Raw genomic sequence first — 26,795 nt, 5'->3', positions numbered from 1 at the left:
AGACATAAGAGATGCAGGTTCAGTCCCTGGGTCAGGAAGATTCCTTGGAGAAGAGCATGGCAATCCACTCCAGTGTTCTTGCCTGGAGAATCCCTTGGACAGAGGAACAAAGAGTCAGGCATGACTGAAGTGACTCATGCACACACAAGAGATAAGGGACTCTCCATGAAGATCAAGGGATTGATCCAAGAAGAAGATATAACAACTGTAAATGTATATGCACCCAGCATAGGAGCACCTTGATATATAAGGCAAATGTTAACAGACTCAAAAGGGGAAATTGGCAGTAACACAACAATAGTGAGGAACTTTGGCACCCCCAGACATAGGTGGACAGATCATCCAGACAGAGAGCAGTAAGAAAGCACAGGCCTTAAATGATACATTAAACCAGATGGATGTAATTGCTATTTATAGAGCATTTAATCTGAAATCAGCCGAATACACATTCTTCTCAAGTATATGGAACACTCTCCAGGATAGATCACAAGCTGGGTCACAAGGCAAACCTTGGTAAATTTAAGAAAATTGAAATCACTTCAAGCATCTTTTCCAGCCACAACACTATGAGATTAGAAATTAACTACAAGAAAAAATATAAAAAACACAAACACATGGAGGCTAAACAATGTGCTACTAAGCAGACAATAGATCAGTGAAGAAAACAAAATGGAAATCAAAAAGTATCTAGAGGAAAATGAAAACAAAACAAACAAAAAAAATGACAAACCAAAAGCTATGGGACACTGGAAAAGCAGTTATAAGAGGGAAGTTTACAGTTCTATAACTATGTTTCAGGAAACAAGAAAAATCTCAAATAAACAACCTAACCCTACCCTAAAGCAACTAGAGAAAGAAGAACAAACAAAACTCAAAGTTAGCAGAAGGAAAGAAATTATGAAGATCAGAGTGGAAATAAATGAAATAGAGATGAATAAAATGGTATAAAAGAATAATGGAACTAAAAGCAGTTCTTCGAAAAGATGAACAAAATCGATATGTGCTTATTCAGATTCATCATGGGAAAAAAAAAGGAAGAGGACTCAAATTAATAAAAGGAAAAGTGGAAAAGGAGAAGTTACAATGAACACCACAGAAATACAAAGAATCATAAGTTTACTACAAGCAACTATTTTCCAATATAATGGAGAGTGTAGAAGAAATGGAGAAAGTATTATAAAGGTACGATCTTCCAAGAGTGAACCAAGAAGACATAGAAAATATGACCAGACTGATAAGTACTAAAATTGAAATGGTGATTAAAAACTTCCAACAGGCAAACGTCTATGACTAGATAGCTTCACATGCAGATTATATCAAGCATTAAGAGTTAATACCTATTCTTCTGAAACTCTCAAAAAATTTCAGAGAAAGAAACACTTCCAAACTCATTCTATGAGGCCACTATCACCCTGATGCCAAAACCAGACAAAAATACCACAAAAAAAGAAAGCTACAGGCCAATACCCCTGATGAAAATATAATCCAGCAATAACTCTTGCATATATCCAGAGAAAACCATAATTCAGCAAGATACATGCACCTCAGTGTTCATTGCAGCACTATTTACAATAGCCAGACATGGAAGCAACCTAAATATCATCAACAGAGGAATGGATAAAGAAGATATGATACCTATATACAATGGAATATTACTCAGCCAATGAAAAGAATGAAATAATGCCACTTACAGCAACATGGGTGAACCTAGAGATTATTATACTAAGTAAATCAGAAAAAGACAAATATCATATGATATCACTTATATGTGGAATCTCAAAAAATGATACAAATGAACTTGTTTACAAAAGAGAAACAGACTCACAGACTTTGAAAACAAACTTGTGGTTACAAAAGGGGAAAAGGGTGGGGGAGGGATAATTTAAGAGTTTGGGATTGACATACACATACTACTGTATCAGTTCAGTTCAGTTCAGTTCAGTTCAGTTCAGTTCAGTTGCTCAGTCGTGTCTGACTCTTTGCGACCCCATGAATCACAGCACGCCAGGCCTCCCTGTCCATCACCAGCTCCTGGAGTTCAATCAGACTCATGTCCATCAAGTCCGTGATGCCACCCAGCCATGTCATCCTCGGTCGTCCCCTTCTCCTCCTGCCCCCAATCCCTCCCAGCATCAAAGTCTTTTCCAATGAGTCAACTCTTCACATGAGGTGGCCAAAGTACTGGAGTTTCAGCTTTAGCATCATTCCTTCCAAAGAAATCCCAGGGTTGATCTCCTTCAAAATGGACTGGTTGGATCTCCTTGCAGACCAAGGGACTCTCAAGAGTCTTCTCCAACACCACACTTCAAAAGCATCAATTCTTCAGCACTCAGCCTTCTTCACAGTCCAACTCTCACACCCATACGTGACCACAGGAAAAACCATAGCCTTGACTAGACGGACCTTGGTTGGCAAAGTAATGTCTCTGCTTTTGAATACGCTATCTAGGTTGGTCATAACTTTTCTTCCAAGGAGTAACTTTTAATTTCATGGCTGCAGTCACCATCTGCAGTGATTTTGGAGCCCAGAGAAATAGTCTGACACTGTTTCCACTGTTTTCCCATCTATTTCCCATGAAGTGATGGGACTAGATGCCATGATCTTCGTGTTCTGAATGTTGAGCTTTAAGCCAACTTTTTCACTCTCCTCTTTCACTTTCATCAAGACAATCTTCAGTTCCTGTTCACTTTCTGCCATAAGGGTGGTGTCATCTGCATATCTGAGGTTATTGATATTTCTCCCGGCAATCTTGATTCCAGCTTGTGTTTCTTCCAGTCCAGCGTTTCTCATGAGGTACTCGGCATATAAGTTAAATAAGCAGGGTGACAAAATACAGCCTTGACATACTCCTTTTCCTATTTGGAACCAGTCAGTTGTTCCATGTCCAGTTATAACTGTTGCTTCCTGACCTGCATACAGATTTCTCAAGAGGCAGGTTAGGTGGTCTGGTATTCCCATCTCTTTCAGAAGTTTCCACAGTTTATTGTGATCCACACAGTCAAAGGCTTTGGCATAGTCAATAAAGCAGAAATAGATGTTTTTTTGGAACTCTCTTGCTTTTTCCATGATCCAGCGGATGTTGGAAATTTGATCTCTAGTTCTTCTGCCTTTTCTAAAACCAGCTTGAACATCAGGGAGTTCACGGTTCACGTATTGCTGAAGCCTGGCATGGAGAATTTTGAGCATTACTTTACTAGCATGAGATGAGTGCAATTGTGCAGTAGTTTGAGCATTATTTGGCATTGCCTTTCTTTGGGATTGGAATGAAAACTGACCTTTTCCAGTCCTGTGGCCACTGCTGAGTTTTCCAAATTTGCTGGCATATTGAGTGCAGCACTTTCACAGCATCAACTCTCAGGATTTGAAACAGTTCAACTGGAATTCCATCACCTCCACTAGCTTTGTTCGTAGTGATGCTTTCTAAGGTCCACTTGACTTCACTTTCCAAGATGTCTGGCTCTAGATTAGTGATCACATCATCATGATTATCTGGGTCTTGAAGATCTTTTTTGTACTGTTCTTCCATGTATTCTTGCCACCTCTTCTTAATATCTTCTGCTTCTGTTAGGTCCATACCATTTCTGTCCTTTATTGAGCCCATCTTTGCATGAAATGTTCCCTTGGTATCTCTAATTTTCTTGAAGAGATCTCTAGTCTTTCCCATTCTGTTGTTTTCCTCTATTTCTTTGCATTGATCGCTGAAGAAGGCTTTCTTATCGCTTCTTGCTATTCTTTGGAACTCTGCATTCAGATACTTATATCTGTCCTTTTCTCCTTTGCTTTTTGCCTCTCTTCTTTTTACAGCTATTTGTAAGGCCACCCCAGACAGCCATTTTGCTTATTTGCATTTCTTTTCCATGGGGATGGTCTTGATCCCTGTCTCCTGTACAATGTCATGAACCTCATTCCATAGTTCATCAGGCACTCTATCTATCAGATCTAGGCCCTTAAATCTATTTCTCACTTCCACTGTATATAATCAACAAAGACCGACTCTATAGCACAGAGAACTCTACTCAGTATTATATAATGATCTATATAGGAAAAGAAACTGAAAAAGAAACAATTTATGTATATGTATAACTGAATCACTTTGCTGTACACCTGAAACTAACACAATAGGGCAAACCAACTATATTCCAATATAAGATAAAAATTAAATTATCAATTAAAAATGAAAAGATACATGCATGCTATACCCATGAACAGAGGAGCCTGGTGGGTCACAGTCCATGGAGTTGCAAAAGAGTTGTACATGATTTAATGACCAAAAACAAAACAACACCAAAAAACAATACTCATAGCAGCACTGTTTACAATAGCCAAGACATGAAAATGACCTAAATGTCCAAGGAATGGATAAAGAAGATGTGAGATATATAATAGTCATAAAAAATGAAATAATGTCTTTTGCAGGAACATGGATGGACCTAGAGATTATCATACTAAGCAAAGTAAGTCAAAAAGAGAAAGACAAGTACCATACAATATTACCTATTTGTGAAATATAAAATATGATACAAATAAATGTATCTACAGAACAGAAGCAAACTCACAGACACAGAGAACAGACTTGTGGATGTCGAGGGGGAAAGGGGTGGGAAGGGAAGGATTGGGAGTGTGGGATTAGCAGATGCAAACTAGAGTATATAGGATGGATAAACAATAAGATCCTACTGTATAGCACAGGGAACTATACTCAATATCCTGTGATAAATGACAATGGAAAAGAATATGAAAAAGAATATATGTCTGTGTGTGTATGTGTATGTATATATAACTGAATCACTTTGCTGTAAAGCAGAAATTAACACAACATTGTAAATGAATTATGTTGTTGTTCAGTTACCCAGCTGTGTTCGACTCTTTGCAGCCCCACGGACTGCAGCACACCAGACCTCCCTGTCCCTCACCATCTCCCGAAGATTGCCCAAGTTCATGTCTGTTGCATCAGTGATGCCATCCAACCATCTCATCCTCTGACACCCTCCTCTCCTTCTGCCCTCAATCTTTCCCAGCACCAGGGACTTTTGCAATGAGTTGGCTGTTCGCATCAGGTGATCAAAATACTGGAGCTTCAGCTTCAGCATCAGCCCTTCCAATGAGTATTCAGGGTTGGTTTCCCTTAAGATTGACTGGTTTGATCTCCTTGCTGTCCATGGGACTCTCATAAGTCTTCTCCAGAACCCCAGTCCAAAGGCGTCAATTCTTTGGCACTCTGCCTTCTTCACGGTCCAGCTCTGACAAACATTCTAGACCACTGGGAAGACCATAGCCTTTTGTCAGCAGAGTAATGTCTCTGTTTTTCAAGGCCCTGTCTAGGTTTGTCATAGCTTTCCTGCCAAGTAGCAATCATCTTCTGATTTCATGGCTAGAGGCACCATCCACAGTGATTTCAGAGCCCAAGAAGAGGAAATCAGTCACTACTTCCACGTTTTTCCCCTTCTATTTGTCATGAAGTAATGGGGTCAGATCTTAGTTTTTTTAATATTTAGTTCTAAGCTGACTCTTTCACTCTCCCCCTTCATCCTCATCAAGAGGCTCTTTAGTCCTTCTTCACTTTCTGCCATTAAAGGGGTATCATCCACATATCTGAGGTTGTTGATATTTCTCCTGCCTATCTTGATTCCAGCTCAGCATTTCTCATTCAGCCTGGCATTTCTCATGATGTGCTCAGTATATAGGTTAAATAAGCAGGGTGACAATAGACAGCCCTGTCATATCATACGTCAATAAAATATTAAAAATATTGTGGGGGACAAATTCATTCCATAACAGCTTACTACTTAGTAGCTAATCAGCTTGGGGGAAATTCACTTAAAAAGCCTTTATTTCCTTTTCTTATTCCTATCTTGAAGGTTATCCATCATTGTCCAGCATAGGACCTATACACAAAGGGCAAAAATGCCCTTCCCTCCTTCCTACAGTGACTTATTAGGGTTTCTGAGGACCATCTATTCTTTCCCAGTATTCTGTGTGAAATGTGAATGATAAAGGCTTTATAAAGGTTTATAAAACCCTCCTGAGAACCAAAAGAGGAAGGGGTAGATTAGAAATTTAGTGAAAGGAGATTTAACAGAATTAAGGGTTACTTGAATAGACAACCCTTCAGGAAATAAGTGGAGCTTCAACCTGTGTTACCCTAATCAAGACCCAAATTCTATAGAGAGCTTGTTTGATAGCTTCAGTCTTGTGCCCACCCCTTGTCCAAAGGGTGATGCAAGCAGCTTGACTGGAAGTCTCAGTAAGATTGTATCTAATGGGAGATTTCCCTGAAGCCCATCGTGGTATTGCTACCAAAAGAAAAAGATCATTTGTGCTCATGGTTGGTCATGTCCAACTCTTTGCATCCCCATGGACTGTAGCCCACCAGGCTCCTCTGCCCATGGAATTTTTCAGGCAAGAATAATGGAGTGGATTGCCATTTCCTACTCCAGGGGATCTTCCTAACCAAAAAATTGAACCCATGTCTCTTGTGTCTCCTGAACTGGCAGACAGATTCTTTACCACTATGCCACCTGGCAAGTCAGAGAAAAGGATACTGGACAGAAAAGAACATACATCTGTGTATTTAAATTTACTTAGTTATGCTTAGGTTTTATTTGTCACATACATAGACATTTGGTATCTCCCATCAGAAAGCATAACCCTTAAAGCCTGTCTTTGTCTGCACTTGTACAAATGTGTGTGTTGCTTCTTTTGAGACTCCACAGTTTTACGGTTGCTCAGCACATGCTCTCTCAGAAAATACCTGCACTTCCATAATGTAAAACTGGGCTCATTTTGAAATAAGAATTCTAAATTGTAGTCACACACAACTATTGCCACAATCATGCTCCTTAACAAACCATCCAAAATTGAGTGGCTTAAAAGAATAAGCATTGATTTAACTCACAAGTCTCCAGTTAACTGGTCAATTCTTCTGTGCTCAGCTGACCTTGGCGTGGCTCACTCATTCATCAGCAGTCAACTGGCAGGTCACCTGGGAACTGGTTGCTTTAGCATGGCCTCGGCTTAGATGTCAAGGCTATGGTTTTTCCAGTAGTCATATATGGATGTGAGAGTTGGACTATAAAGAAAGGTGAACACAGAAGAATTGATGCTTTTGAACTGTGGTGTTGGAGAAGATTCTTGAGAGTCCTTTAGACTGCAAGGAGATCCAACCAGTCCATCCTAAAGGAAATGAGTCCTGAATATTCATTGGAAGGACTGATGTTAAAGCTGAAACCCCAATACTTTGGCCACCTGATGCAAAGAGCTGACTCATTTGAAAAGACCCTGATGCTGGGAAAGATTGAAGGCGAGAGGAGAAGGAGATGACAGAGGATGAGATGATTGGATGGCATCATCAGCTCAATGGACGTAAGTTTGAGTAAACTCCAGGAGTTGGTGATGGACAGGGAGGCCTGGCGTGCTGCAGTCCATGGGGTAAAGAATCGGACACGACTAAGCAGCTGAACTGAACTGAACAGCTTAGATGACCTGTCTCTGCTTCTTGTGATTCTTTATCATCTGGGAGGCTACTCTGGGTTTGTTCTCACAGTGAATGAAGAATGCTAAGAGAGAGTGCATATGTATATGGGCTTCAAAAGACCTAGCCTCAGAACTGGTGCACCATCATTTCCATCACATTCTATTGGCCAAAACAAGTCACAAAGTCAGTCAGATTCAGGAAGGAGGAAGAGCGAGAAGGACCAGGCTAACTGCAAAGCACCCTGCAAAGAATGGGAGTCCACAGAGGGGTGGAAGATTGGGACCTTTACAACTGACATACCACATCATCTTAAGAGCTTAAACATTTTATGTTCTATCAACTGGAGGGACTACACCATATTGCCAAGGAAATCTTTATCTCTGTGGTAACCATTATCCTAGCTACTAGGTATAGAGTAACCTGTAATATTTGTAATTATACAAGTTTTTATTTAGAACTTCTGAGCCTTCTCTGTTATTCATTTAAGATGCCCTATCTTTCTATTAACAGATCAATCAAGCCTTCTATATGCCCTTGTCCAATTTCTTTCTGAATCCATTACTGTTACAAAGCTCATTCAATTTCAATCTAGCTAAAGATCCAAAGGGTGAAAATGACATTAACATTGTATAATTAAAGGAGCTACCATATGTTTTTCAAGAATATTCTCATTAACATAATCTATCTTATGTTTACAAGTTAAATTCATATTCTATATTTGAAAGCTATGTTAAGCTATGTTAGCCTACATGATAGAAGATTCTATATTTCTTATTTATCTAATACCACTAAATTATATGGGGCTTCCCTGATAGTTCAGTTGGTAAAGAATCCACCTGCAATGCAGGTGATCCCGGTTCGATTCCTGGGTTGGGAGGATCCCCTGGAGAAGGGAAAGGCTACTCACTCCAGTATTTGCTTCCCTTGTGCCTCAGCTGGTAAAGAATCCACCCACAATGTGGGAGACCTGGGTTCAATCTCTGGGTTGGGAAGATCCTCTGGAGAAGGGAACAGCTACCCACTCCAGTATTCTGGCCTGGAGAATTCCATGGACTATATGAATAGTCCATGAGGTCACAAAGAGATGGACACAACTGAGTGACTTTCACAACCTTCCGAAGCTAAATTATAGTTAGTGCTATCTTGTACTTTTAAAGCTACATGAACTGCAAGAGAAGCATGGAGTTTTAGAATACCCACTCACACACACACACACACACACACACAGAACCATAATGAATTAGAATAAGCCTGGAAGTAAGTATCAGAAGACTTGGTTTCTCCCTGGAGCTCTGCTAACTTTCTATATGACTGGGCAAGTCACAAAAACCTCTTAGGCTTATTTTCTTCATTTTATATTGAGAAGTTGGACTTTGGAAGTTGTATGAATCAAATCCACTCACTTGGGCAATATATCTTTATATCATTAAGTTTGAATTCATGGGCCTTTCATTCTATAACCTTTACAGATCACTTATATACAAATCAGATTTAATTTTATCAATTTTAAATTACTTTACCTTGTTATTTATCAGCAAGACAATTCAATCAACTGAATGAAATTTAAGAAAAAGTACCACTCCTATCTCCCTATTCCTGTTACAAGAATGATATATTATGTATATTTATAGCCAGTACAGCAAGAGCTCAAACAAATCAGAACAGACAACAGTTGTGAATGTCCAGCATAGCTGGATTGGCTCAGACTGTCTAGATACCTAGATACCTGCACTGACTCCTTCCTCAAGTGACTCATTGGCTCTCTGGTAAATAAATGTAGACACACACTTACATACCCACACATAAACAGATAAATGGATAGGAAATACATCTGTTTCTCATTTTTCTCTTTTTAAGTAAAATATGAAAACATACTAATACAGTTCCAATAGTCCAATTTATTGTGGATGTCTTTAGTATCAACATTCACAGACCCCATTTAATTCATATATTTTAGTATTTGAAGAGTATTTCAGAGTTTATCTAACCATCTCCTGATGATAACAATTAGGGCATCTTCAATTAATATTTTTACAGTTGTGAAAAGTAAGGCAACAGAATTGGAAATTAAGAATTATAAACTATTGTTTAAAAGAACAGCATTTCAGAAAATAAAGACAGCACCTGCTCAAAGGAGGCAACAATACTGCATTGTTGTTATGCATGACAACCTAAAACTCTCCTCAAGAAATGCCTAATGATTAGCAGGTGAGACGAGGCCTCATGTCAAGTAGAGACCATGGCATTCACAGAAGAGGAGAAGGAACACCTTATAGTTATAAACATACTTAAAATGTCTCATTGAAAAGAATGTGGAAAACATACTTTTGAAAGAGATCCTACTGTTTATTTAGTAAAAGATTAAGTATCTATCTTTTTGGAAAGATTTGTTTTCCTAACTAATAAAATGAGACACTACTTGATTGCAGAGAGCCATCCCTTCCTCATTCTCAAAGTTAACCACACCAACACATTTGTATCCTTGTGCACTTATGCAGAATTGATTCTTAGGGAGTCTGGAGCTAGTTGTTCAGTGACTGTCCCAAGTGCAGCATTAGCTGGGTTGGGGCAAGGCAAATGAAATTAATCTCTGGCACACTCACCACCCTCATCATTCTCACCAGTTCTCAGAGTGGTCCTCCTTATCTCCATGCCTCCTGCTCAGGGCTTTTGTGCTGCCCCTTCATCATGCAGAACCCCCAGTTTAGGGATCTGAGCAGAGCTTCCCTTTCCAAGGCAACACCTCACACTCTGGAGAAAAAGGCATAACTTTGGGAGAAGCAAGTCTAGGGTGGGGCCTGGGAAGGTGGAACACATTGATCTATTACCTCTCTGACTACCTTCTTAATTAGTCTCTGAATCTTGCCCCTACATTCCATCCTCATGGATGGAATGGTCTTCAAATCTCTCCAATGGTCTTCTTATCATAGTCTTAACTATCGTGGTAACAAATCACCTTCACAGTTATAGAAAAAGTGCCACTTTTGGGAAATATGCTTAGGAGTAATTATTACTATCATGCTTTTGCTCAGAATCTAAATCCTTTCACCACCTCTATCTTCAAAATCCTGCTTCTCCTGGATTTTGCTCCCTCTCCTCCATCCACTGGTATATAATCAACTGATTCCCATAAAGAAGTTAATCACTGGCAATTATTCATTTTCTTGTCTATTTCCCTTCAGATATTTCCCGTTTTCCTGATCATAAGACTCACCTGATTTCTTAAACATATGGTACCCCAGTTTCCTCCCCTGGAGAGTCTGAGTCAGCAGCTTCTGTGTGGGACACAGGAATCTGTGATATTAACAAAGAGCCCCATGTGACCATTTTTAAATTTTTAATTGGAGGATGATTACTTTACAATGTTTTGTGACTTTCTGCCATACAACAAACTGAATCAGTCGTAACTATATAGATATCCTCTCCCTCTTGAATCTCCCTCCTGCTCACCCCATCCCTTTAGGTCATCACAGAGTGCCAGGCTGGGCTCCCTGCGTCATATAGCAATTTCCCACTAACTATTTTACACATGGTAGTGTATATATGTCAATACTACTTTCACAAATAGTCCCACTCTCTCCTTCCCTTGCTGTGTCTTCAAGTCCATTCTGTACATTTGTGTCTCCCTTCCCTCCCTGAAGATAGGTTCATCAGTACCAGCTGTGACTGTTTGGATCAAGGGAGTTAGGGAAACCACTACTCTGACGAACAATATTTCAGACACCTGTAACAGGGAATGAAGATTCGTCCTCGAGAAACATCGTTAACACATAAAGACATAAAGAGCAACATGGAAATAAATAACTGTAAATGCTACCCCACTAACTTGTACAGAATTTGAGCATTATCACCTGTTATGGAATATGGTCTGCAGACATCAAGGTGTCTCAGTCCGGTCCTGGCCCTGACACCCAGTTGTTAAAGCTTGAGCAAGTTGTTTTCCGCAGATTCCCCACCTATAAACTCCCAGTTCCTACACAGTATGACATTCTTATTTAGATCACTATTCCTTTTGACCCAGAATTTCTACTTCTAGTAATCTATCCTGGGAGTTAACCAGGGAAATGTACAAGTCCAGCAGATTGGTTATAATAATGAAAACATTGGAAGCTGTATTAATGTCCATCATTAGAGAACAGCTAAACATTGATTTATCTAGATATTGAGTACTATGCAACATTAAAAATGGTAATGGAGATCTTTATGTTTGATATGGAAAATGTCCATGACATATAAAGTAGTAAAAGCAGGTTACAAACATAACTTATACTTCAATCCCAGGTTGTTATTTTTTTTTTAAGTGTGATGTTTGTAGAAAAAGACCATAGAGTTACACACCTAAGTACTAGCAGTGGGATGATTTTTTCCTTTCTCTATATTCTTCTTTAATTGTCTGTATTTTTTGAAGTAAATTTAAAATCTATACTTGGGGGAAAATAGTTTCACCCTTTTTAAAGAGGTACTTCTTCATGCACATTGCCAGGGCGATATCCATAATAGCCAGGAGACCAGGAGTAACTTAAAGGGAAGGTTTGTTACTTAAAGACAGTGTAAACAAGAGATGATCTTTCCTCCAAAAAAATCCCACCAGTTTGTCCAAAAGATCCTATTTTTCCTAGTGTTATGGGAAAATGTACCAATTCATTCACCTGAGCCAATTTCAAGGAACTAAATTCGCTGCAGAGCAGCCAGTGGAAAACCAAGGCAAGTGTCAGGAAGGGCAAAACTGCTTATTTTAGGCCTTCTGGAAAGGCTCTTCCCAAATTCCTGCCTCTCAGCTGGGAGGGCTAGAGAAGATTCAGGTGACTCCAATGGGGAGAGGGCAGGGACCAGCCCTGCTTCCTGCTATAAAAGCCAGAGCAGCACGCCCCTCTGTCTGGTTGATTTGGTGGTATCTTCGGTCATGGCATGCAGGCAGAGAGGAGACAGCAGGAGACCCTCAAGCTGGTTCCATGCAGACTGGAGGTAATTCTAGGGGCAGAAGGAAGGGGACATAATGCCTTGTCTGCTGAAGTTCACTCCTCTTTAATCTTCTCCCTCATGTCCTCCTGCTCCTACAGGTCATTTTTTCTATGCTTCACCCTTTTGGCTTCGGTGAACTCAATAGATGTTAATCAGTTGGTGGATCCTGCCTTCCCAGGTAGGCCTCTTGGGTGAGGGAAATGCCCTTAAGCATCTCTGAAACGGATTGCAACTAGGGTGCCTAGATGGCCAGAAAACACAAAAGTGAGTTAAACGATCTCTAGTCATTCTTTTGCCTATCTTGATCAAGTCACTTCAGTTGTCCCATAGCTTACCTATAGCTTGCTCTGCAGCTCAATGCAAGAGCTTGGAAAAACACCTGTACTACCTTCTACTTCCTCACTGCCTCCAGCTTTACAACATCCGAAGAATAGCAAACCACATACCAAGCCCTCATCTTTGGGAGCAGTCGTCTTCAAACACATACTCATGCTTAAGGAAAGCATCAACAATAACAGGCAAAATCACTTGTAACGAGGAGTTTCTCAAGATTTTCACCTGAGCCAGAGGATGCACAGTGTCAAGCTATCGGCAGATTATTCAGTCTTCAAAAAATGTGTTCTTGGAATTACCTAGGGAATCTTTTATTGAATTGAAAGATCTTTAGACAAAACTTTTCCCCAATTCTTCACAGACCTACCATCTCTATTTCCATCAGGGTTCCAGGCTGGTTCCCACATGCATACTTGTTAACCCGAATCCAGGTTTATCCTGGATAGAAAGTCCTAGGCATTTAATTGATATCTTCATTACAGTCCTTGGTATCTTACATTGTAGCTATGTATTCCTATCAACTTGTAAGCTCCCCAGGATGGGGATTAAGCTTTGCCTCTCCCAACTGGCATCCTCCCCGATGCCTGTTAGAGAGGAAAGTTTCCTCAATACACTTCTGTAGGAATCATGCCTCCTGTATTCAAAGATGCCCCACGTGCTTTCTTTGCTCTTCAGGTACTGTCACTTGCTATGAAAACAGAATGGTAGTGGAGTTCAAAAGAACTCTTGGCAACAAGATTCAGCATGCATCTGTGGTGGGTAAGTAATGTGTATTGTCTCATTTAAGTCTCACTTAGTAGTAAGCCCTTGGCTCAAAGTCATCACCATTTTCCAGTGAGCAGAGTACACAAACTCTGAAGCAGTTGGTGCTCAAATCCCGTGATGTCACAGGGTCCTTGAACTGCATGGTGACTCCTAAGAGTGGAAGACCTTGTCTGTCTTTGGAAATCTGTCTTATCTCAGGAATTCCCTAAGAAAAGTCTATCTTCAAATCACAGCATCTCTCAGAGCTTGGGTTATATCCCAGTCGGGAAAATAAAAAGAAGTGATTGAAGTACCTTAGAAATAGATTTGCAGTCTTGGTTATGTAGCTTTGGTTGACTCTGTCAGTGAAATATAAGATATAAATACATCTTGGCTAGCTTCTTTCTAAAGCTGCTCTTGTTTCTGTAGATTCCCTTGGTCTTAAAATGCTGAACTGCACTTATGTTCTGGACCCTGAAAAGCTCACCCTGAAGGCCCCATATGAAAACTGTACCAAAAGAGTGGTAAGTAATTGAGGAGTAACTTGGAAAGTAGTAACCTAGGAGTTAAAGCTTTGGAGTAGAGCAGTGGTTCTCAATCCAGGTGATCTTTCTCTTTGGTCATCCCAGAGAACATCCTGCAATGTTTGGAGACACTTACCACAGCTGGTAGGGGAGGAGGGAAAGGGCAGCTACTGGCCACCTGGTGGGTACAAGCCAAGAATATTGCCAAATAACCTCCATTGCATACAGGAACTCTCAATAAAGATACATTAGACTCAAAACTCCAATGCTGAGCTTACAAAACCCTTGAATTGAGGCTTTGGGCTTTATTTCTGTCTCTGCCACTATCTATATATGATTTGGAGTAAGTTAGCTAACATTTCCAAGCCTCTACTTGCCTACTGGAAAATGGATTATGATATCTTTCCATACATATCTAAAGACGAATGACACAATGAAGGACTAGGCAGAGTATGTAGACACAGCAAATGATCAAACATGAGCTATTTTGATCTACACCCCTCAAGGAAAGGGGGATGCTATTTTGGTGCTGGCAAATGGAGTGCTGGTACCTCTATGCTGGAAGGTGAGCAACAGCTGAAAAATAGGATTTTCTACTGTCAATCAATAGTGCTACCCAATCAGGGTTATTAGGAGCAGTAAAAGAAGCCTAAGTCCGTTTCAGGCTCTATGTGCAAACAATCACTTAGGGAACTTGTAAAGTACAGAATTTACTTAGTTGACTTAATAGGTCTAGGGTACATTCTACAAGTCTTAACAATCTACTGATCTGATTCTACTGAAGATCTCCTGTAATTAAAACTTTCCCTTCTAAAACTGACTTTCCCAACTTTAGGGAGCTTAGTGTTGTATTCCTTTAGAACAAGGTCTGCAGAACATGAGCTGTGTATGGCCACAGCCAGTCCATGATCTATGTGTGATGGTCATCAAACTAAAGAATGGCTTTAGTTTTTAAGTGTTTTAAAAATGTTAAAAGCATATGTGGCCTAAAAAGTCTAAATATTTACTAACACTTCACAGAAAATTGTTAGTTGACCCCTGCTTTCGGCAGAGTTCCCTGAGTCAGGGGAAACGGCAAAGATGGCTCTGTCCAGCACCCAGCACAATAAGTATTTCTATCTCTTGATAGAGGCAGCAAACCCAATAGGACCCTGATACTCAGACACAGGGTAAATGTAAAGGGAAAACAAAAACTGGACTGAGCCCTGAAACTCAAGGAACTATTCTCTGCCAATGAATGAGTCCTAGGGTATCTAAAGAGGCTAAAGAATCTCCTGGTATAGGAATGAGGGACTTTTCTAGAACTGTGCTACTGATGACTTCTAAGGGGTTTGCTAATCAGCTGAGTCAGATGGTATTTTGGAATCTCCTTTCTCATTGAAGTTCTAGCACGCTGTCCTTACTATGCCATTTTCATACAGCTTGGCCAACACCGGATGACCATCACATTCATGAATGACAATGCTGCCTTGTATCACGTCAGCTGTCCGGTTATGCAAGCAGAAAGACATGAACAGCATTCGGGATCCACAATCTGCTCAAAGGATTTCATGTCTGTGAGTGAAGCAGGCTGACTGCTTCTCATCCAGCTACCAAAGGGGGAATGTGATCTAGAGAGAGCTGGACTTCAGAACAAGATCAGGATTGCAATCCTGTATTTCACTACTGACTTGCTGTGTGGCTTTGGGTTGATTTCTTAACCTCAATGAGACCTTTTTTAAATCTGAAGTGGCAGACAATAAGACCACATAGGGTGATTTTAAAAACTAAGAAGGTAGATATAAGCACTCAGTGCATCATGTTTTAGCAATAAAAAGGATTCAGTTGGTAGCTTGACAAACTGGATATTTATGTACAAGGCCCTATACCAGATGCTAGGAAATCATAAATGAGAAGAACAGCTCAGTCACATACTCATGGACTTTATAGTCTCAAGTGGCTAATAGCAACAGTGGACAAAAATACTCTTACTTTATTATAACAGTGATGGAACTGCATGGCTTGACAGGACTTAGTGTCTCAACGTACAACTGGAAGGGAGCTTTAGATCTTCCAATTACATTGAGGTCTCGAAAGATCAATGGGGAAATGATGTCTAAGGGCACTTTTAGGATTCTTGACTGGTCCTGTGTTTCTACTATATCCCACACCAGCCCTCACACTGTAAGAACCAGACAGCAGTTGCTCTGGGTGTTTTCCATGTACCATCAGAGAGCATGACTTCAGAGATCTCCAAACCAAAGCTTCACATCATCCTTTTTTTTTCTTCTTCCAGTTTACCTTTCACTTTTTTCCTGGCATGGCTGATGACACTGCGGTATGAAAACTATTTTTTTAATTACAAGCCTAAATAAACCTTTAGCTCTATATTAAAGGTGGCATAACTTCAATCCTGGTTAAAATATTAAATAGTCTTGGAGTTAAGGTGAGCACCAGCCCTCTAAATGAAACTTTTGCCTTTAGGGTCCCAAACCTCAGATGGGATGGACCATTACAGTTGGTGATGGTGAAAGAGCCCAAAATCTGACCCTTCAAGAGGCCCTGATGCAAGGATATAATCTCCTGATTGAGAACCAGAAGATGAGCATCCAAGTGTTATTCCATGCCACTGGAGTGACTCACTACTCGGTAGGTGTGAAATCTGTTTGTACCACCATCCAGGCTCAGACCAGTATTTCTAAATGCAAGCATAATCTCAACCATTCCCTCAAATTGAGGTTATAACTCATTCAACAGCCAAGTACTGTACTAAGTACGAAAGATGGCGAGATACATGGTGAACAAAATGTTTCTTCAGTTTTTTCTTCTCCATAGATCTAAGTTCACTAAATGTGGGGCTACAGTAGTACTAAACTAATGAAGGTGTTCTGTTTTATCATTGCCACGTGTAGTGTTTACAGTGAAAGTGAAGTCACTCAGTCATGTCCAACTCTTTGCAACCCTGTGGACTGTAGCCCACCAGGCTCCTCCGTCCATGAGATTTTCCAGGCAAGAGTACTAGAGTGGGGTGCCATCTCCTTCTCCAGGGGATCTTCCCGACCCAGGGATCGAACCCAGCTCTCCTGCATTGCAGGCAGAGGCAGGCAGATGCTTTAACTTCTGAGCCACCAGGGAAGCCCAGTAGGTACTGGCATTTTGGGGACCAACAATCAAAATACTACATTAAATCAGTTAATGTGCCAAAGTACTTAGAACAGGTCTTGGCACCTACATATTCAAACATCAGCCATCTTAACAGTACTGTTATACATTGAGTATAAACAAACTGCTGAATCTTAAACATTCTCTCTGAATGCTGATACCATAAAAGTCATAAAACAAGAGCTCTTACTGATTAGAAATGATCAGCTACAGGTCATGAGCAGAAATCACCTTGCCAGATGTTATAAAGTAAAAGATTTTAAAACTAGAACTAGTTGTTCACCTGTAGAACAACTATAGGGTGAAATACCTGAACTCTACTTGGGCCAGGAATGGTGCTCAATAGTTGAATATGTTTGCCCTGACTGTTTCTAGCATTGGTCAAAAATTCAAGTAACTCAGGTAAACCAATGTCTTTGCAAATGCCTCTCTTCAGCAAGGTAACAGCCATCTCTACATGGTGCCTCTGAAGCTCACGCATGTGTCTCCTGGGCAGACGATCATCTTATCATCACGACTCATTTGTGTGTCAGGTAAGGCCTAGGAAAGGGCAAGTCCAGTTGTGGAAGATAATGTTCTAAGGGCTTAATCAAAGCTGACCATTCTGTCATTCCTTCTAGACCCTGTGACCTGTAATGCCACACACATGACTCTCACCATACCAGAATTTCCTGGGAAGTTAAAATCCGTGAGCTTTGAAAATAAGAATATTGCTGTGAACCAGCTGCACAACAGCGGGATTGTTATGGAAATAGCAAATGGCCTCAGGTTGCATTTCAGCAAAACTCTCCTCAAAACAAAAGTATGTTCCATTGAACCTTAGCCTTTTAGACCATTGTGATTTGGCTGCTGACTTATCCATAAATTCTAATTGCTAGTGTAAAGAAAAAAGATTCAAAAAATTTGGAGGCCTCATTTGAACAGCTTGCATAAGTAATTCTCAAGTAACCGAAATTCACTCCCAAACACCAAGTCTTTTTCAACTTCAATGGAAATTTTCCTTAAGTGTCTTTGTTCACTGAATAGTACAAACTGCTATTAAGCATCTAATGATAAACCTCTCATGGCCTATTAAAAACAGGACAATTTGAACCAAACTAGTGTTCTCTGCTATCCTCAGTGAAGCCAGTATTGACTGATGCAATTGCCAGGGACACAGAATAATCTTATGTTGGTGTATATGTTGCAATAACATTTTATAACTCCTGGATTTGCAAGGTACTCAGCTCTTTGGAGGTTGAATTAACAGATCAAATTCCAATGTCTAGTACAAAGAGCTAGGTACTTGAGGGCATGAACTTAGAGAAATTTCCTGCCTCAGGGAGAATCCGGTCTAGAGAAGTGATGGGATCTCTTGCTCTGGTTTAAAGGAAAACCATATTCAGTGTGGAGTGTGCCTTGCAGATTTCAGCATACTTCCTTCCTATCTACCTGCTCAACAGGCTGTAGCTGCTAACTGACATTCTTCCATTTCAGTTCTCTGAAAAATGCCTACCCTATCAGTTCTACTTATCTTCACTGAAGCTGACGTTTTATACTCAACTGGAGATGGTATCCATGGTGATTTATCCTGAGTGTGTCTGCGAGTCCACAGTTTCTATAGGTAAAGATCATTTTCTTGAATAGTTCCTACATTCTACATTCTCTCTTAGCTCTTACATGGGGGAAAGTGTACAGGAGTTCAAATAGTAAGTTCTGTACTGCTTATACTTTAAGGAAATGGAAGACTGGTTAGACCACAAATAGCAGTCTAAGCTGCTATGATAGGACTCTAAGGAAGATAACACTTCCAAAATACACATACAGGAAGGTTTCACAGCTGTTTAATGTTTTTAAGTAACCTGGGTATGCTTCATGTTAGAAGTCTGAGCCCACCATCTAAGTAAGATTGCTTTAAATCTGAAACTAGAGGGACTGAGTATTTCCCCAAACTCTTAAATTCCTCAAAGAATATGGAAGTCGGTATTTGCCCTTGTTTACTATTGCTTCTGTGCTTCTTTTTATTTGTATCAGGTCAAATCGAATAGAAAAAATTAGTTGTTGCTTCAACTTCCCCTAAAACCAAGACCTGTGAGTCTTGAAAAGGGGGACTTTAGGACACAGGCACTACACTTTAAGCCACATCGGGTTTCATCATGGCTTTCTTACCCCACCTGGTGCCTCTTCCCATGTCTCCTGCTCCTTCTTTCTTTGGATGAAAAATCCTTAGACAGCAAGCCTCACTACTGTCTCGGTACCTTGGGGTCTCCCCTTGTAATGCAAGCTGCTTGTCAAGTTATTTTCCCAAATAGACTTAAATTCTGTTGCCTCCTGATGAAAATCCAAACTTAAATTTCAAACTAGGAATGATAATAGTCACATAGACACTTTTTAAACTCCCTCCACGATATAGTTTCAGGGAAGCTGTGTACTCAAGATGGGTTTATGGACGTCAAGGTCTATCGCCATCAAACAAAACCAGCTCTCAACTTGGACACTATTAGGGTGGGAGACTCCTCCTGCCAGCCAATCTTTAAAGCTCTATTTCAAGGACTGGTGAAGTTTCACATACCCCTGAATGGATGTGGAACAAGACGTAAGGTTAGTATAAGATTAGTATTGGCACACAGCAAGAGATTAAGACTTACATTTGAGATAACTAACCACTTTCTCTAACCTTTAAGTTTGAGAATGACAAAGTCATCTATGAAAATGAAATACATGCTCTCTGGGCGGATCTTCCTCCAAGCACAATTTCCAGAGATAGTGAATTCAGGTGTGACACAATTGCTACTTAACTTTTTTAAGTGCCAGAATAAACTTGAGCAGTCTTTTAACCTAAAATTCTCAACACCCCCACCTACCCACTCTTACAGAATGACGGTGAGGTGCTATTATAGCAGCAGTAACATGCTAATAAATACCAACGTCAAAAGCCTTCCTCCTCCAGTAGCCTCAGTGAAGCCAGGTCCACTTGCCTTGACCCTGCAAACCTACCCAGGTGAGACATTATAACCTAAAAAATCTGCTTAAAAACTTCCAGGGGACTCATTCCTAAAATGAACTTTACACCAGACTAGAGTAGTAGCCATGCTTAAGCTTCTGTTGCAACCATCAACTACTTGAGTACCAGAATGGCTTCTCCTCCATTTCAGATAATTCCTACCTGCGACCATATGGGGACAAGGACTACCCTGTGGTGAGATACCTCCGCCAACCAATTTACTTAGAAGTGAGAGTCCTAAATAGGACTGACCCCAACATCAAGTTGGTCTTAGATGATTGCTGGGCAACATCCACCATGGACCCAGCCTCTCTCCCTCAGTGGAACATTATCGTGGATGGGTATGTATTCTCCACATAAGGTAGTCCAGCTAATCAAACTGCCAGTAAAAAAATAATAAAACGCTCTTTAGCTTGAGAGGAGCACTATATCAAAGGCCCTGATTTTTGTTCTTATTTCTTACCAACCAGTCCTCAGTCTAATAAGTTGACTCCTATCTTTCTTATTACCCTTGAATCTAAAAGTATCCTTCCCAAGGAAATAATGACTTTAATACTTTAACATCTGGAAAGAGAATAGATTTCTAGTTCCTATTTATTGAATAACTTTTTGCTCATTGATAAGTCGTGTCTAATTCTTTGTGACCCCCTGTGATCTATCAGGCTCTTCTGCCCATGGGATTTTCCAGGCAAGAATACTGGAGTGGGCTGCCATTTCTTCCAGGGGATCTTCCCAGCTCCATTGCCAGGCAGATTCTTTACCACCAAACCACCTGGGGAAGGTGCATTGAATGCATGTGTGTGTGTGTGTCACTTAATCGTGTCTGGCTATTTGTGATCCCATGAGGTATACAGCCCACCAGGCTTCTCTGTCCATGAAGTTCTCCAGGTAAGAATACTGGAAGGGGCTGCCATTCCCTTCTCCAGGGGATCTCCCCTACTCAGGCATTGAACCCAGGTCTCCCTCATTGCAGACACATTCTTTACCATCTGAGCCACCAGAGAAGCCCATTGAATAACTACCATGTGCCAAAAAACAATGCTCTGTACTCCAGATGCATTATCTAAACTCACAAAACTCCATGAGCGACACTAGCCCCCTCACTTTATAAAGAAACCCAAGCTTACTACTTAAATAACTAGCCCAAAGTAATATTTAGTCAGTGATAAGACATGAATGGACTTCCCTAGTTACTCAGTTGTAAGGAATTCACCTGCAATGTATGATCCACAAGAGCCCTGGGTTCGATCCCTGGGTTGGGGAAGATCCCCTGGAAGGAGGGAATGGCAACCCAATCCAGTTCTCCTGCCTGAAGAATTACATAAACAGAGGAGCCTGGTGGGCTATAGTCCTTAGGGTCGCAAAGAGTTGGACACATGAAGCTATAACCCTCTGCTAGCATTTAAAATAAACGGCAGGAGCTCTCTACCCTTTCTTTATCAGCAACATATACTAACTGCCTGGGACACAGTACTCAGATTCATAAGAATTAAGCCATTGTCATCTGAAGAGCTACATAATTCTTGATGAGTATAGCTGGCATACAAATAGGTATTGACACTTAACACAAAGTAGAAAACCTAGCACAAGTAACTTACAACTTCATGGATACTGTTGGATGGTCAAGTCAGAAGTATATGAAATAAACTAAAAGTACAGGCAGAAGGTCTAAAGGAGGGCATGGCAACCCACTTAGTATTTTTGCATGGAGACTCCCCATGGACAGAGGAGCCTGGTGGGCTACAGTCCATGGGTTACAAAGAGTTGGACACGACTGAGCGACTAAGCACAGCACAGGTAGAAGACAGAGCAATAGTCTTGAAGGTGTTACACGTGACTGAATTTAAGCAAACACTGAGTTTGAGTCTGAGGTGAATTCAGCTGATGTCCCACCCTGCAATATACCTTCCAGCTGTGAATACAACTTGGACAACCACAGAACCACCTTCCATCCAGTTGGCTCCTCGGTGGCCTATCCTAATCACTATCAGAGGTTTGATGTGAAGACCTTTGCCTTTGTGTCAGAGGCCCCAGTTTTCTCTCCCTTGGTAAGTGATTAACTAGTTACCTGGGACAGGTTGCCTGAGACACCAGCTCCACTCAACTCTTGTCTCCTCTCCAGGTCTACTTCCACTGCAGCGCCTTAATCTGCGATCAACTGTCCTCTAACTTCCCCCTGTGTTCTGCGTCTTGCCTTGGGTCATCCAGAAGCAGGCGAGGTACAATTTTCAAGTCTTCATTTAATATATGAGTTTACTTAAAGCAAGCCTGATCCTTTTGGAGTTTAGGAATGAGTGCTTTGTTTTTCATCTAATCCAAGATCCCAAGAAACCTGGGAGTCTGTGATGGACAGGTTCACAATGAGTCCCATGGACAAGTTTGTGTTTGCACCTAAACTGTAGCCTGATCTTCTGAGACCCTCCAAAAGTTGTTCTTCTGAGTCTATGTAGACTCTGAACTTTGTCTTCTGATAGTCTCTGATAGTTCATCCTGCTCTTACAGTAAGGTGTATGCTCTCTCCTGTGAAGGGAGGCAAGATTACATAGAGCAGGTGTACCCTCAAAACACTTCTCACCACTACTCGTTATCCCAGAGGTCAAACTGTCTGTCTGCAGCCACAGGGGCCACTGAGGAAGAGAAGATGATAGTGAGTCTCCCAGGCCCCATCCTCCTGTTGTCAGATGGCTCTTCATTCAGAGGTATGGATTTAAAGCCTTGGGTACTTTTTTAACTGAAACTCTTGGTTTTATGTCAGACTTAAGTGTGCACAGATAATATACGTTTGCGCTCAGTCGTGTTCAACTCTTTGTGGCCATATGGACTGTAGCATACCAGGCTCCCCTGCCCATGGAATATTTCAGGCAAGAATACTGGAGAGGGGTGCCAATTCAAACTCCAGGGGATCTTCCTGACCTGGGGATCAAAGGTGCGTCTATTGTGTCTCTTGTGTAAGATGCAGGTGGATATCTTACTATTAATGCCACCAGGGGAGCCCACAGATATCAAATGCTTATGATTAAACAAGAGAATGCACCTCTCCCCGGCAACAGGTTCTGTTAAGTCTGTGTACCCTTCCTAGAATCCCTTTCCCACAAGAAGGATCATTTAGTCTACCTACTGTACAGAGACCTTTCATTGTTAATAACTAAGAAAATTCTAGTTTTGTCACTAATGCCATATTAGAATCCTTAAATCTTGGTCCTCAAATATTGGGCCTACTATAGAAGAATTTCAAGCTCTTTCTTTAAAAAGACTAACAGGTCAGAAGACATGTGCTTACTATTACAAAACTTTAGTCTTTACTAAATTATGTTAATATATCTTCATCCCAGATAGTCTTAATTTTAGGCCTAGAACTTGAAATTAAACTCACTTAAATCACTAGCTACTAACTGCAAGAAATCATGCACTTGGGACAACTAACCATATATATCAGTGCCAGAATGTTAAACAAGCTGGGAATGAGATCCTTCCAGGTGTCAGCCCATCTGATCTGAGTGAAAGCAAGTAGGAAGTGGGAACAACCGTGGGAGTGAGTAAGGCGAGAAGGCGGCTGGCTTGAGGGGGAAAGACTACACTCTTTTGCAAGCTCCCAAGTGAGCCCTTTGAAGCTTATTTTCACTTCCTTCTCTGGGTAACTTTAATTGTAAAGCTTCAGCTTCAACTTAAACCAAGTGTAAGTGATCTTAAGACTTGAATATGTCTGTTTCCTTCCCAGATGCTGTGGATTCTAAAGGGCATGGGACTACTGGATATGTTGCTTTTAAAACTGTGGTTGCTGTAGTTGTCTTAGCAGGTGTTGTGGCAACTCTAAGCCTAATAAGTTACCTGCGCAAGAAAAGAATCACAATGCTAAACCACTAATTGGATTTTCAAATAAAATGTGGAAGTAAGCCTCTTGTTTCTTATATTTAGATGGAGTTTAAGGACTCTTTCTTGCAATCATTTTTCTTTAGAGACTATAGTACCTTTCCACAGTCCTCTTGAAAGGCTTTGTTCTGTGTGGATGTGAATAAGGGTATTCCTGACTTAATCGCTTCCTGTCACTAGCTTTTTCTGCTCTCTACCCCTAAAACTGGCAGTGCCAGAGAATTCAATAATGGGACTTAGTGACAGTCTGCCTCTAGGAGTATATTTAGGTGGCTTTAATGTCTTTTACCCTATCCATTCATATATACAAGATGAGGGCAAGTCACTCCTAATCACTGGAATAACTTCCCTTCTCTAAAAGGGAAAAGAAGCTAGGTATTCCCAAGGAAGTAATCTAGTATCATACTTAAAGTATTTCCTACCTCAAATTACTCTTTCCGATGAGTAGACAACTCCCCTGAGAAATTAAGGGATTCAGTTATTCTCCCATGCGTTCCCAGTCTAATTAAAGACCTGCACTCTTTCTTTGGGGGATGGAAAGGAAGATTCTAGCTTCATTAAGAGCAATTACAACATTCCTGGTCTCATTAAAACTACACAGCTGAACATAAGCCTCATAGCTGAGCCTGGAGAGCTGCTTTTTACCCACTACTCAATTATTACTTCCTCCCAAGGCTACCCCCCTTTTAACTAGGCTGTAATTATGTCAAAATGATTAGTCTGCCTCACACTGTAGTTCTAACAAACCATATTCAAGGTGTCTAATATAGACATTAACTTGTATCCTTCAACTAGAAAAAAGTCTGGATCTAAGCCAGAACCTGTGCTATGAAAAGCTGTACAGCTTCTGAATCTCTGTACATAATGATGGTAAATAGAAATAGAAACATCTTTAGTGTTTGGACTTTACCCTTCAACTGTGACTTGTCATATTCCTGGGTTTTTCAAAACCTTGAAAGAATATTATATATACTTAGTCATCTTGTGATACTGTAGGTCTTTAATGAATCCTTTGCCTTTTATGCAACAGAGCCTTTGATTCTAACTCCTTTTAAGAGTTAGATGATAAAATTCAACCCTGGTATAGGGAAGGAAACCATTACACTGATATATTGCACAAAAAGTCTTGTCTTCCTAGAGTAATAAGGTCAAAATTCAAGTTCTTATGAAGACTATTTTTTGGACAGTGCTTTATAAGAGAATAAGGCATTAGTCTGTCACTGATAAAAACAAATGGTCTTGGATTCAAAGTTTCCTGTGGCTACGTCATGTTAGTATTACATATTAGAATCATAATTGTTGCATTGCTGCATGAACTTCTTAAAATGGCATTTAAAACTGCTGGCTACTTAAATGGTTTTCAGATCTCATATGGTAGGCTGAATAATGACCACCCCCCAACATGTCCACATCCTAATCACCAGAAACAGAATGTTGTTACCTAGTCATGGTCCCAAAAGGACTTTGCAGGTGTGGTTAAGAGTCTTAACATAGGAAGGTTATCCAAATGCGCTCAATCACAAGGTTCCCTGTAAAACAGACATTAGAGTCAGAAAAGATGTACCAGGGGAAGCAGAAGTTAGAAGGATATTGTCCACAAACCAAGGAATGTGAGATGCCTAAAATAGCTGGGAATGACAAAGAAATGGATTCTCCCCTAGAATCTCCAGAAGATCACAGTCCTATTGCCCCATTTTGGACTGTGAATCCCAAGGATATAAAATAACTCATTTCAAACCATTACTTTGTACTAATTTGTTACAGCAACAATAGGAAACTAACGCACTTTCTAAGGAGCTGCTACTTACAACTTGTAAAACACTTTGCTAGAAATGCACATTTTACAGATGAACAACTTGAGCCCTAACAAATTTGTCTAAGATGTCAGAGTATATTGATAATGGAACAGGAGCCTTGCATCCCCAAGATGGTCTATTTGTGTCAGAGGCCAGAAGCAAAGTGATCTGGGCCTGAAGGCTGCCCCAGGGCAGGTTGGTTCTGATATTTTTGATATTTTCTTCTGAGAGAAAAAAGCCAAGCAGGCTATAGAGCAGCTGCTGGAATGAACACGTGTTGCCATGGTAGTCTGAAATAAGTATAATTAACAGTTGCTTAAAGTCATGCTCATTAAAAAAACCCAGAGTTAGTAGAAGCAAAGCATAAAGATCAGAGAGAAGCAAATGAAAAAGAGGGGAAGGAGACAATAACAAAGATCAAAAAAACCAAAAGCTAGCTCTTTGAGAAGTTAAACAAAATGACAAACCATTAGCCAGAGTCATCAAGAAAAAAATAAAATTAGAAATGAAAAAGAAGTTACAACAGAAAACAGAAGTACAAAGGATAACCAGAGACTACTGTGAGCAACTATGCCAGTAAAATGGACAACCTGAAAGAAATGGTCAACTTCTTAGAAAAGTATAACCTTCCAAATGGAAACAGGAAGAAAGAAAATAACAGACCAATCACAAGCACAGAAATCAAAACTGTAGTAAAAAATTTTCCAAACAAAAACCCAGAGTCAGATGGTTTCACAGGCAAATTCTACTAAAAGTTTAGAGAAAAGCTAACACCTATCTAGCTCAAACTCTTCCAGAAAGTTGCAGAAGAAGGAAAACTTCCAAACTCATTCTAGAAGGCCACTACTACCCTGATACAAAAACCAGAAAAAAGATGCCACAGGAAAAGAAAATTATATGCCAATATCTCTGATGAACACAGATGCAAAAATCCTCGACAAAATTCTAGCAAATAGAATCCAAGAACA

General features: G+C 40.4%; 2 protein-coding genes across 3 annotated transcripts in view; one reads left to right on the top strand and one right to left on the bottom strand.

Moving 5' to 3' along the window:
- The window catches only part of ANKS4B (ankyrin repeat and sterile alpha motif domain containing 4B), a 51,930-nt gene extending 26,368 nt beyond the window's left edge, over window positions 1-25,562 (bottom strand). Inside the window, exons 1-2 of one of the 2 annotated variants that reach the window (XM_005697587.3) lie at window positions 25,473-25,562; window positions 10,689-10,768 (exon numbers count right to left, since the gene is read on the bottom strand). The gene's annotated coding sequence lies outside the window, so the exon portion shown is untranslated. Of the gene's footprint in view, window positions 1-6,895; window positions 6,993-10,688; window positions 10,769-25,472 lie in introns of those variants that run through there. The other variant, XM_005697588.3, reaches the window with a different exon arrangement.
- ZP2 (zona pellucida glycoprotein 2) lies at window positions 12,347-24,066 on the top strand. Its single transcript, XM_005697589.3, has 18 exons — window positions 12,347-12,439; window positions 12,535-12,614; window positions 13,445-13,528; window positions 13,943-14,037; window positions 15,459-15,593; window positions 16,313-16,354; window positions 16,501-16,665; window positions 17,615-17,711; window positions 17,799-17,980; window positions 18,655-18,781; window positions 19,571-19,758; window positions 19,842-19,933; window positions 20,034-20,158; window positions 20,313-20,502; window positions 22,074-22,209; window positions 22,284-22,380; window positions 22,777-22,860; window positions 23,880-24,066. Exons 1-18 carry the CDS (start codon window positions 12,378-12,380, stop codon window positions 24,023-24,025), a joined length of 2,127 nt encoding a protein of 708 aa, XP_005697646.2. The 5' UTR covers window positions 12,347-12,377; the 3' UTR covers window positions 24,026-24,066.

The sequence above is a fragment of the Capra hircus genome, chromosome 25, assembly GCF_001704415.2.
Source record: "Capra hircus breed San Clemente chromosome 25, ASM170441v1, whole genome shotgun sequence".
Classification (NCBI taxonomy): Eukaryota; Metazoa; Chordata; class Mammalia; order Artiodactyla; family Bovidae; genus Capra; species Capra hircus.
The sequence above is the reverse complement of the archived record's forward strand: the minus strand, read 5'-3'. Positions and strand labels throughout refer to the sequence as shown.

Excerpts from the sequence above, each read along its gene's own strand:
- ZP2 (XM_005697589.3), top strand. The coding sequence starts at position 12,378 with ATGGCATGCAGGCAGAGAGGAGACAGCAGGAGACCCTCAAGCTGGTTC. Across the intron at positions 20,159-20,312 it reads GACCCTGCAAACCTACCCAG|ATAATTCCTACCTGCGACCA; the intron begins GTGAGACATTAT and ends CCTCCATTTCAG. Across the intron at positions 22,861-23,879 it reads AGATGGCTCTTCATTCAGAG|ATGCTGTGGATTCTAAAGGG; the intron begins GTATGGATTTAA and ends TTTCCTTCCCAG.